The sequence below is a fragment of the Giraffa tippelskirchi genome, chromosome 6 (genome assembly GCF_054371585.1).
Source record: "Giraffa tippelskirchi isolate mGirTip1 chromosome 6, T2T-mGirTip1v1.2.pri, whole genome shotgun sequence".
Classification (NCBI taxonomy): domain Eukaryota; kingdom Metazoa; phylum Chordata; class Mammalia; order Artiodactyla; family Giraffidae; genus Giraffa; species Giraffa tippelskirchi.
In genome coordinates, this window is record NC_137280.1 from 83,074,258 (window position 1) to 83,086,367 (window position 12,110).

The 12,110-nt window shown below is 54.7% G+C and overlaps 1 protein-coding gene across 2 annotated transcripts in view; it reads right to left on the reverse strand.

Annotated features, from left to right (window-relative positions):
• Nucleotides 1–172: 172 nt before the first annotated feature.
• UPF1 (UPF1 RNA helicase and ATPase) overlaps nt 173–12,110 on the reverse strand; it is a 34,418-nt gene continuing 22,480 nt past the window's right edge. For both annotated transcript variants that reach the window (XM_081496205.1, XM_081496204.1), the window contains exons 14-24: nt 11,374–11,517; nt 10,780–10,993; nt 7,970–8,087; nt 7,414–7,570; nt 7,108–7,250; nt 5,567–5,741; nt 4,941–5,022; nt 3,478–3,639; nt 3,126–3,343; nt 2,639–2,782; nt 173–2,064 (exon numbers count right to left, since the gene is read on the reverse strand). In XM_081496205.1, the coding sequence (XP_081352331.1) occupies nt 2,663–2,782; nt 3,126–3,343; nt 3,478–3,639; nt 4,941–5,022; nt 5,567–5,741; nt 7,108–7,250; nt 7,414–7,570; nt 7,970–8,087; nt 10,780–10,993; nt 11,374–11,517 (1,533 nt within the window). In that variant the 3' untranslated portion in view covers nt 173–2,064; nt 2,639–2,662. The remainder of the gene's footprint in view (nt 2,065–2,638; nt 2,783–3,125; nt 3,344–3,477; nt 3,640–4,940; nt 5,023–5,566; nt 5,742–7,107; nt 7,251–7,413; nt 7,571–7,969; nt 8,088–10,779; nt 10,994–11,373; nt 11,518–12,110) is intronic.

A 12,110-nucleotide genomic window follows, 5' to 3' on the forward strand; every position in this document is an offset into this window, starting at 1 on the left:
CATCTACCGTACCTGAAACCTAGGAACCGCCGGGCGCAAGCCCAGGTCCCCTCTTTCAAGCCCTGTCTCAGCTTTGTCATCAAGGTGGCTCTGAACCCCACATCCCCAACCAGCCAGACCCCCAGGCCAAGTGCTCTGCCACACACCCCTCTGCAGTTATCCAGCCCCAGTGTGAAAGCAAGAGATGTTTATTAAGATTTTATTGGTGACAAAAGAGCTTAAAACAAATTGACCAAAAACCAAAAGTTACATTGCCTTGGTACAGATGTTTTTGTAATTTGGGGGACTTATAGTAACTGCTGCTAAGAAGGTGGAGAAAAAAAGCAAACAGCACAAAGCAGAGGCAAAGCATTCCAAGGAACAGAACAGGGTGGGTGGGTGTGTCACCCATGGGGACGGCGCACAAGGGGTCACAGCAGAAACCTATCCAAACTATGCAGCTACCAAAAGACGTGGGGACCAAAGGCCCTGCAGCGAAGGTGATAAATAATAGGCCTGCCAGAGGAAGGCGGCCTGTGTCCCCCTCCCTCCTGTGTGCCAGAGGAAGGAAGCCTGTGGCCCCCTCTCTCCCGTGTGCCAGCTGGAGGCTGTGGGATAAGGCACACTGGGAGGAGGATGGTGGGGTCAGGGGCACCAGGGCCTGGACAGGCAGGGTTAGGGTTAGATGGTCCCCAACCAGGGCCGGCCAGGGAGGCTAATACCCCACCGTGTGCGAAGAGCTGGGGGTGGAGGGGGGGGGCCTCTACCAGCAACAATAATTTCAAGTTGCAGTTCAGACCCAGGCAGAGGCCCCATTTAACACCTGATGTGACACTCTTTCAAGCCCTTTAGCACAGAACCAACTTATTTTGGAAACTTACTCCCTTCTCCCCCCACAAACGACCCCACCTCATCGAAGCTGTGCCCGCATGTAGAGCGGCTCCAAACTAGTGGGGCAGGTGGGGAACAAGGTGGGGTGGGAGGGCATTCAGTAACTCTAACTGGCCTCCAGAGTGGTGGGGGCCTCCCTGGGAAAGCGGACGGGTCCTCCCGACTGCCACTTTTCACCAAATCCTCAGGAAGGACCCCAGGTTAAGAAGCAACTGGCTGGGGAACAGCCAGCTTCCGGCCTTCTGGCTTCATGGCCAGTCCTGCCCGAAGCCCCTCCTGTGGGGCCAAGTCCACGGCGCGCGGGAAGCTCTCTGCTTCTTGGGAGTCCAGCAGAGACCACGGAGCTGCCTGCCCGGCCCAGGACTGTGCTCGCTCACTGCCCTGATGCACTGGGAGAAGCTGCTGGAAGCTAAAAACTGAAAAAAATTCTCCTCCCATCACAGGTGTTGATTCTAATCTTGAGTTGTGTTGGCATGTTTAAACTTCGTTTCTGGAAGCTTCTCGCATCTCCCAGGTCCACCACTAAGATTTGAGAGACAAACTCAGGAAAGTATATTTTTCAGTACTTAGAATTTTTAAAAAACAAACAGAAAAACACAAACCACCATATTTTCTTTAAATGAAAACCCTCCTAGAACGCAGGCAGCAGCGCGGCGGTATCAGAACCGGTGTGGACAGAATCCACACTCCGCGGGGCTCTCCCGGCATGGCCGCCACTGCAGGCAGCCTGCTCAGCACAGAAATGCGAAGTTTTTTCCTGCTAAAACGTAGTCCCCTTTCAATAAAAGAGAAAAAGAAAGAAAGAACAGAGGAAAGGGCTACTCTGAGATGAGGGTCTTCCTCCCTCCGCCCCGGTCGCAGACCCAGGTGTGGACACGGCGGGCGGGCGAGCTGGGCTCCTCGGAGCGGGGCTGGAGGGGCTCGCTGGCGGGCGGGGCTCGCTGGGGGCGGTCCTCCGCGGCCGCCCCGCCTCCCGCTCTCCCTTCCGGTCTCCTTGCCGCCACGTGCCAGCAGTGGGCGCTCGCTCTGTCTCGGGCTCCTCTCTCCCTCGGGTGCTCCTCTCCCTCTCCTGTTGCTCACAGTGGTGCTTCAGTTTTAGCAGTGGAAAACAGGTATCCATTTATTTTTATTTTTTATTACCCAGAATAAGATGCTGATGGACTAAGCCACATAGCTTAGCTCTTCCGCTGCCACCTGTCAGGGAGAGAGTGAGGGCAAGAGGCTTTAGAACAGGTGGGAGCCAGGGCAGCTCCCAGATCTGACCCAGAAGTCTCCCCCATTCCACTTGGCCCCATTCCAGCGGCCGGCTGGGGCCCCCAGCTTCCCACCCGGAGAGAAGGTGGCTGAGAGTTATGGCTGCTCCACAGCCCCGCCCCTGCTCCCAGCATCGCCAGCTCCCGTGGCCCCTGGTCACAGGCAGGTGGGGGCCGGCCCAAGGCCTATGCTTTCTCCACTCTGGCCTTGTTATGGGCAGACAACCATGACACAGGGCCCTCGAGGGTACTGAGAAGCACACCCAGAGGCACCGTAGGCACCTAGGGGCTGGGGCCCTCTCCACTCTCATGGCAAGCCTCGTCAGGGTGAGGGGACCATCCGCCTCCTGGCTGCCCACCAGAAGCAGAGCAGCTCTAAGACACTATGGAGAAGACTGTGGCACAGGAGCGCGCATGAAGTTAACATCCCCCACAAACTGTGAGCAGAGGCACAGGGACCCAGAGTGACAGGTGACAGGGTGGGCTGGCCCCTTGAGGACTGGAGACTCCCACACCTTCTCCAGAGGCCAGTTTGCCTTCTAGTACTGGGACAGCCCTGTCACTCCACCGTGCTGGTACGCCCGCTCGCCCTGGTACGTGGAGTCTTGTGACAGCGCCACATCGATCTGTGACTTAAACTCATCTCCAAGGTAACTGTCCTGTAAGACAAGGTTGCAGAGATGAGCATGGAATCGAAGGATGCGCACTCATCCTCCCAGTCTTGAGAACCTGCTCTGTGTCCAACCCGTCACCAGCCCCAAGGAATCATCTGGAAACTGACCTTGAAGCCCAAGTGGCAGGAAACCCACACTGGTTACCTCACCACTGGAGACATGCTATGCAGGACAGTACTGTGTGTGGAGTGTTCTAGACCCACAGTCCCAACGCTAAGGTCTTTAGGAGAGAGTGTCACGGGGCCTGTGTGTGTCAAGAGGGCGCTCTGGGCTGGTCTGACTCCTCTGTGGGTATGTGCTGTGTCAAGTTCAAGTGGCCAGGGCTCACCTGGGACAGCTCAGGCTGGGAAAGGCCGGGCTGGCTCATCTGGGAGGGCTGGCTCATGGAGATGTAGCCTTGGGTCAGGGCACCCTGAGAGAAGGGCTGTGACGCCACATCCTGGCTGGCCTGGCTGTTGGGGAGATTCGTCTGACTGGGCCCAGGAAGCCCAAAGCGGTTCTTCTGGCGTCCCCCACGACCAGTCTTGCCTTTTGGGGTGCCTCGGCCTGAAAGACAGCAGTCCAGGGTTCCCTAAAGGAGGTTCTGAGCCTCACAGACAAGCACGCCTGCTCAAACCTAGGATGTGAACAAAGTCCAAGGCCAAACTGCTTTTCCCCATGGGATACCGCTGAGTGCTCACCTGCGGCGGGCCCATTAGCTTGTCCAAAGTACCCCGGTGGTGGCATAGGCGGCATGACCAGGTTGAAGGGAATGGGAATGTTCATGGCAGCCACGTGGCTGGGGCCAGCACTGATCATGCCAATCTGGTCGTGGGTCTGGAAGTACATGTTCGAGGGCCGGCCTGTAAGACACAACATGCACGGCAGGCGTCACACTGCATCCAAATGAGGCCACTGCCCGCTGGTCTGCCCACAGCTGAAACGTCTGTCTTGTCCTGTCACTGCTGTCTGTCCCAGCGTTTCCTGGTGTGTTCTGAAAGCAAAGTCACCTGATGCAGAATCTCACAACACATCCTCCCCACCCGCAACGGCCTCCTGGGGCTGGTGTCTGGGAATGAACCTTTTCTCCTGGGGGATTCTGAGAACCACTGGCCTATGGGGATATGAAAAGCGGAAACCATGCTGCATTTCTGATTTCTTTAAATAGCCCTTTTTACGGCAAATGTTATATTCATATTATATGCTACCACTGCCACCCTGCCACCCCCAACCAAAAGCAAGAAAAAGCCTAAGCTTGATAGACCAGTGGATCTCACTGAAGACAAAAGCCCCCAGGGCAACCTTCGGTCAAGGCAGATCCACGGGGGCCTCAGGGATGAAGGATGGACCCAGGACATGCTCAGCCACACAGGGACTCATCAGATATGGTGACAAGATCTGTTGTTATTTAAGAACACAACCCCCAGTCTGAGCCTAACAACCGGAAGAACAATGGGGCAGGGAAAGGGTCTATAACGATTTCCTGTGGAAGAGGAGCAGCTGGGGGACACCTGCCCTGGAAGGGAATGGCAAGCACGTGGGAGGTCAAAGGCAACTGCGAGACATGGGCAGGTGGCAAAGAGTACATGGACGAGGCGCTGGCCCTCCATGACAGCTGGCATGGAGAAAGGTCCCGGGAGACAGGGATCTGTGGGATGAATGGGAACCGGCTACAGACTGCCTCAGGCCGGAGGAGTCGTCCCAGGCAACAGGGCCAGGCTCGGCCTTAGTACACAGTACACAGAAGCCTCACCCAGCTAGAGAGGTGGTGCGCCCAGCCCTGAGGTCTGACAGAGGGAGCTGAAGTTCAGGGAAAGCAGCAAAAGCCTGAGATGAGGCCGCAGGTGTGACCTTCCCACGGAGGAGAGCAAAGGGCAGGCAGGGTCGGGTGAGGGCGTAGAAGCAAACTGACGGAGCTACAAGATTTGGTGAGACATCACTGCGTACACAAAGCTGTGTTATTTTAAAAACATCTGTCTTTTTAGAAATTGCCCAAGACCAATTACTTGATTTCAAACAAGCGAAGCTGAGAAAGAACTCTCACTGCCAGGCGGGTTTCTGTGGACAGAGGCATAAGAGGTCACTCAGGAGTGACAGGGCTGGGAGGTGTGGGCGTGGGAACAGTCAACAATCCGGGGCCAGGCGGTCCGCCGCATAGACTCACCCTGGCTGCTCCGGTCATAGACCGACCCTGGGATGATGGCCTCCCGGGCATCATACATGGCTGTCGTCATGAAGCGGGCTCCCTGCAAAGGGTTTAGGTCAGTGAAGAATTTATCATGCTGACACAAGGAAGAACTTTCCAAACATCTGGTGGCCTGGGAGGTGGCCAAGCTACACACACAGATGGCAACCCTGAGGCTTGCCAGCTCGTGTGCTCTGGGATCTGCCCACCTTTCCTTGCCTGACCCGGCCTTGGATGCCAAACATTTCCGTTTCTGAGTTTCACCTCAAGCAGCATCCATTCCTCAAGCCCCAGAACACCATGGGTTTATCAAGTTCCTAGCTGCTTGGGTTTGCCTGCGAGCTGCTAGGTGCCATCTGAGACACAGTAGTACACAACGGCCAAGGAGAGGAAAGCCTCAGAACGGTCGAGACGCCTGGCGTGGGAGTTCTGCAGGGACGGGCTAGCACACACCGCTCGTGCTCACACACGGACACTCTCAGCCCACCCTTGGCTTGTGCTCGTCACCAGTCCCACCTGCCATCACTCACGGCCACACGCCCAGAACACGGGCCTGGGGAGGAGGGGTTCCCAGCAGCCTCTCCCCGCCTGAGGCGGGTGCTCACCGGGTTGATGGTGTTGACCAGCTTCCTGGGCTTGCTGAACTGCATGAGGCTCTCCCGCAAGTTGTTCAGCGGTCCCTCCACCAGCACCTTCTGCTCCTTGTAGTAGTTCAGCAGGTGGTTCCACAACGGCTGCTTGGACAGGGCCTTCGGGTTGCCCACGATAATGACCCCGTATCTGCAAGAGGTAGGCACCAAGAGTTTAGTCACAGCTATGGTTTTCCAGTAGTCATGAATGGATGTGAGAGCTGGACCATAAAGAAGGCTGAGCGCCGAAGATTTGATGCTTTTGAACTGTGGTGTTGGAGAAGACTCTTCAGAGTCCCTTGGACTGCAAGGAGAACAAACCAGTCAATCCTAAAGGAAATCAACCTTGAATATTCATTGGAAAGACTGATGCTGAAGCTCCAATACTTGGCCACCTGATGCAAAAAACTGACTTATTGGAAAAGACCCCGATGCTAGGAAAGATTGAAAGCAGGAGGAGAGGGGACGACAGAGGATGAGATGGGTGGATGATATCACTGACTCGATGGACATGAGTTTGAGCAAGTTGGTGATGGACAGGGAAGCCTAGCGTGCTGCAGTCCATGGGGTCCAAGAGTCGGACACGACTGAGCGACTGAACTGAAAGTACAAGGTGCCCAGGCAACTCCCCTGGCACCCTGCCCACCATGCTCCCATCTTCTCACCGCACAGGAGCATTGAGAGCCACCCTCAACCTCCCTGTCTAGACGCCTGGCCTGCCTATGCAGTGCCACTGGGAATGCTGGGGATGGCTGGGTAACTGTGAACTGAGGTGACTTTCACTGGAGCCCATCCTGTAAGCTGCCTACCCTGCACTTGGGTTTATTTGAGGGCAAGTTTCTGTTGTGCCCAGATGTCAAAACATCTCTGTGGGAAGATGAGCTCAGAGACGAGTCTCCTCGTTTGCAGACCTGAGTCAGCCTCCTGGGCACCAAGTCACACGTGGCCGAGGCAGACTCCACAGCCGCCTCAGGCATTCTGATGGGCTGGGCACGTCACTCGATGCCCAAGCCAAGCTCCTGGGGGAATGCATACACTCGTCAGCTGTCCAGGGCTCCCACTCCTATGCTGGCTACCTGGAAACCAAGGTACCCTCCCTGGGGATGGAACCAACACGTGAATGAGTCCTACTTGAGGCTGGTACAAGGGTGGCTGTTGTCCGGTTTCATGTGGGGGTGACACGGGGTCCACCTGATTCTCCGGGTCCCTATTTCAAAAGTCATATTCCAGAGCTAAACAAGGCAACTGGATAGAAAGCCACCAGGACACAGAAACAAAGACAACTCATGGGTGAAAGGTTCTTTCCATACTGCTGCTGGGAGCCCTCTGCCCCTGGCACTGCCGAGGCCCCTCTACCCTGCCCTGCGCCACAGCCCGAGGTGTGGCTGGGATGCGAGAACTGACAGCAGGAGGAGGAGGCAGCGAGCACCTCCCGGGCCAATCCCTCCCAGCGCCTCAGAAAGACTCCTCGGCAGGAGGGGCTGCCCCGCAAGGCCCAGCAAACTCAGTCCCCGTACCGTGCTCTGGTCAAGGCCACGTTAAGTCGCCTGGGGTCATTCAAAAATCCAATGCCTTGGTGCTCGTTGGCCCGCACGCAGGAGAGGATGATGAAGTCCTTCTCACGCCCCTGGAACGCGTCCACACTAGCAATCTCCACCTCCTACAGGGGCAATAATCACGGTCAGCCAACAGGCTTCCTTCAAGGAGCCCTCAGCCTGTATAGAATGTATCAGGATGCACCATCGAACCCCACAGATGGGCCTGGGGCCTGAAGCTGGCAGAGCCTGGGGTAGGACCCAGGAGAGCAGACTGGGCGCGCGCACCTGGTAGAGCTTGGTGTGCAGGGAGCCGCTGAACTGCATGTACTGCACCAGGTAGGAGCGCTGGCCTTCATAGGGTGTGATGATGCCGATCTGGTCCGGCTTGGCACCCGCCTTCAGCAGCTTCGTGGTGATCTTCTCCACATTTGCAGCCTCCGTCCTAAGAAAGTCGGGCTTTCACTTCCCAGGCTCCATCTCTGGGCTCTTTAGACCCCCAAGTCTAGAGGCTGTGGAAGGCTCAGGGGCAGCCTCGCCTCCAGTACAACCCTGTGAAGGCCCTGCTTGGCGCACCCATGGCTGGGCAGCCTGGCATTTAGCAACTGAGTCAGGAGAGACAGAAAAGGCTCACACGTGGGCTTCTAAAGGATCTGTTCAACAGGAAGATTTACACTGAAAAGATGAGGTTGGACTTATGCTGCTGGTTTAAGTGTTTGAACAGAATGAAGACAAGGAAAACAAGGACAAGTTTCACCACCACATTAAACAAGACCACAGGTGTGCAGTCATTGGAACAGCCATCACTGAAGCCAGCAGGCACCATAGACAAGTCTCTGCTTACCTGTTCAGGTAGGAGGTGCCTGAGCTGGCAATCTCCTCTTGGCCCTGGGTCACATAGAAGAACATCGGTTTATCCGGTTGGGGCCACTGAAAGTCAAACCCCTTCTTCACACGATCCGCTGGCATCGTGGAGGAGAAAAAAGAAAACATCCTGTCAGAGAAGAAAAGTGCAGCCGGTCTGGGTGAGCTAAGGTGGAGAGCGGAGTGGAGGCCACTCCATCCCAGGCAGAGATACACGGCAGAGCAGCAAACGGCAGGCTCCAAGCAACTGACCCAGGTCTGTGGGTCCCAGGGGAGGCCATTGGAGGGCGTCCTCTGATAGAAACTCCCAGAAACACTTAGCACTATACCTGGTACAAAGCTGGCTTCCTCGCTGAAGAGATCTCACTGTTAGTGTTTTCTGTGGTCTATGTCTGCCCCAGGGTAAAGAAGATATTCTATCTCCTTCCAGAAGCTTTACGATGTACCTAAAGGGACTCATATATGCCTACAACTGGCTTTTAAGAATGTCACTGTTGAGCCACCCCGTCTTGTCACAAACCAGGGCGTGTGGACAGGTGGGTCTGCCTCTGGACTCTATCTCAGGCCCTGTGCCCAGTCTCTCTGTGACTGCAGCTGGACAGTAACTCGTGACATCTCCGAGTACGAGCTGCCACCTTCCTCAAGCTCTTTATGTTCATCTTAGGTGCTCAGTCCTGTGCAAGTCCTTACGACGCAGAAAATCAGTCTGTCCAATCAGACACTCCACCCGTTCTTTCAGGAATTTCCGACTGGAGCTACACCTAATCAAATTAATGTAAGAAAACTGGAATTTTTGCACCAAAATAGACTACCATAGATGAAGGAAAAGCCTGAGCTACAAGGACACATGACCTTTTACGTCAAGCTGAAAATGAGGCAAAGACTCAATGTTTCAAGTGAGGGCAGTGGCTAGAGCAGGCTCGGGGGCCCGTGGCTGGCAAACGTTTAACCACCCACGAGGGACAGGGCGAGGGCTAGCACACAGTGCTGGCTATTTCCATGCTGTAGACACGCCCCCCAGCACTGATGTCGGCCACCCCGAGGCGGGGCGCCAGCACCATCCCAGACAGGGTTCACTGCTGGGCCGCAGGTGCTGGGGAGGCGGGGCTTTCAGGTGCAGGTGCCGCTAACGTACATGTTCACTCAGTGAAAACTCACGCCTCAGTCTCCTCATCTATAAAGTGGGCTAAACAAAGCCGATGCGATGGGCCGTTCGCATTAGCAAGACTCTAAGTCAGCAGTTCTCAAACGGATGCTGCTCTCAGAGTCTCTTTACACTCTGAAAGTGGAGCAGTCCAAACAACTATTGATTCTGTGCATTACATCTACTGATATTTATTGTATTTTAAAACCCAGAAATTTAAAAGAATTTTAAAAATTCATTTAAAGATACACATATTAACTTAAAAATATTTTTATTAAAAATAATATTTCACTAAAATATATTTTAGTGAATTTTATCAACTCACTTCACTCTCCAGCTTACTCGACTCCTGCTCCCAGTCTCCTGTGAACCCTCACAGCATGTGAGGATGGACAGGCCTCACAGATGCAAGTGGTTGGAAAAGCGAAGCATGTTTGCTTTCAAATATTTATTTAACTGTGCCAGGTCTTAGTTGCAACACTTGAGATCTTTAGTTGTGGCACATGAACTTACTTTCAGCATGTGGGATCTCAATTCCCTGAACAGGGATCAAACCCAGGCCTCCTGCATTGGGAGCACATAGTCTTAGACACTGGACCACCAGGGAAGTGCCAGGAAGCATTTTTTAAGACCTTTCCCACTATTGTGGAATTACCTCAATTCTACATGAAAACTGGATGGGAGACTGCCCTGTAGGTCAGTGACGATGGCCTTTCTACTCTGCCCTGACTTGCATGGCCTCTGACCCCCAGTGACTTGGAAGCACCCTTGCTGCCTGTTGGAATGGGAAGTGCCCGCTCACCCTGTCAGGCAGGGCTTCCAAAGGCTGACACACCTGACACATGTCACCACCACAGATCTCATCAGAAAAATTTACTCAGCACCTAGAAGACATGGTAAGCTCATACTAGGGCATATGTATTTTCCAAAATTCTCATTTTGGTGTGAAATCTCAGATTTTATCACTGGTGATGAATACTGTGAGTTGTTTTCCTTGAAGCCACAGGCCAGCTTCGTTCCCTTTGAAGAAAATGCCTGCTCACTGCTCCAGTCTATATAACTAGTGTGTGAGGCCTTCCTTCAAGCACCTCGCACACCTGCCAAGTGTCTTCGGAGACCGTCCTCCCCCCTGCCACAGACTCACAAGGACGTGCCTCAGGGGCCAGTAAATGGGGTACTCTTCACTGTGAACCCAGGATGGGGCCGGCCACAGGTGTGTGGTGGTGACGATATACAGCAGTCTGGTCGCATGCAAGTGTCAGCACAGCCACAAGGCGCAGGATACCCCAGGGTTACCACGGGAATAGTCTGCTCTTGGTTGTGCACAGGTCTTTGAGACCCCCAGGGCCCAGACCTTGAGAACCACCGACAGAGGAAGGAGTGGGACAGGTGGTTGTCTCTGCCACCCCCTCTTCTGTGTGTGATGCACCACTGGTGGGAATTCTCACAGTTTACTGCAAATCTTACAAAGATGCGGGCTCCCCCTTGCCGATGCCACAGAATGTCCTGCACTCCAGAGCACACATTCTGCCCCACTGATCACTGCCCCTCTTGGAGGGGCCCATACACACAGTCATGTAAGGCCACCTGAGAAGGAAGTGAGACCAGGCGCTGTCCCCAGACTCCCGGCACTGGGCCCAGCTTACCTGCGGTAACGCCGTTCTGCAGAGAGCCCTCGTAGAAGATGTTGGACGGGAAGGCGCTGAGCGCGGGGTGCATCCGGTACTGGACCTGGAGGCGGATGGGGCGGATGCCCAGCACCACCAGGCGCTCAAAGAGTGACTGTGACAGCCCGGCCTTGGCTGCCTTCTTGCACATCACCACGGGGCCCAGCTGGCAGTGGTCACCCACGAGGATCAGCTGTGATAAGAGGCCCACATCACAGTTCAAACATGGAACAGCCTACATGTCCACTCAGGAACTAAGAGGACTGGGGTCCATACAACCACCCAACTACACTAATTCAAGTGGCAAGATACTGACCGGAAGTGGGAAAACTGCCCACCATACACGTGAAACATGCTCTCAGAACCTTCACGAAGGCACTCTGTGCCACGCCCACCCTTGGAAGACCCCCCCTTCAAAGGCCTGCGGTGCAGCCTTCTGTGCTCTGCCAGGGCATGAAACAGAGCACAGGACACTAAGGCAAACCTCCAGCACTAAGTATTACACAGAACTAGAACAAAAGAGAATGTACACGAAATTTCAAATAAGACTATAACGGGTGTGCTGTGGCCCACCTGCTTGGCGCCAAGGACCACAGGGACCATGCACTCCGGCTCAGTGGCTTGCGTGCTTTCGTCGATTAAAATGGAGCGGAACTGCATCTTGGCGAGCCTCGGGTCTCCTGCGCCCACACACGTGCAGCAGATCACATCTGCGTTCTGGGGAAGAGAGTGCGCCAGGCCTCAGGGCACCTGCAGGTCAAGGTTCCCAGATCCCAAGGGGCAGGCAGAACGCGACGCAGACACCGCTCTGGTCCACACCCTCCCTGACAACTGTGGAAGTAAGCGGTCCCTCCCTGACAGCATCTACAGTCCAGGCTGTGGTGACACCAACTCTCAAGATCCTAAGTGCTTGAAAGTCATGCCTAAAAAAGGGCGTGGTGCCTCAAGACAGCCTCTGAGGGGCAGTGCTGAGCCAGGGAAACCGTGGTTCAGTTGGTCACCTAGAGTAGGAGACAGTGCTCTGGACCTGCCCCCGACCCAGGCACAGACCAGGCTCCCAAGATTTCAGCAACAGGGAGGCTGGCAGGGAGTGGAATCTACCTCAAAAAATCGTGCATTTCAGACAATAAGATGTCTGTGTGACCTCAGAGAAAGCACACGGAGGACGGTATCAGAGTTCTCTCCTCAAATGGAAAAGAACCCATTAAAGCGCTACACACGGACTTAATGTATCCAAACAGGTCCTTTGGCCCAAGTGAACAAGTGAAACTGAAAGTGTTGCTCAGCTGTGTCCCTCTCTTTCCAATCCC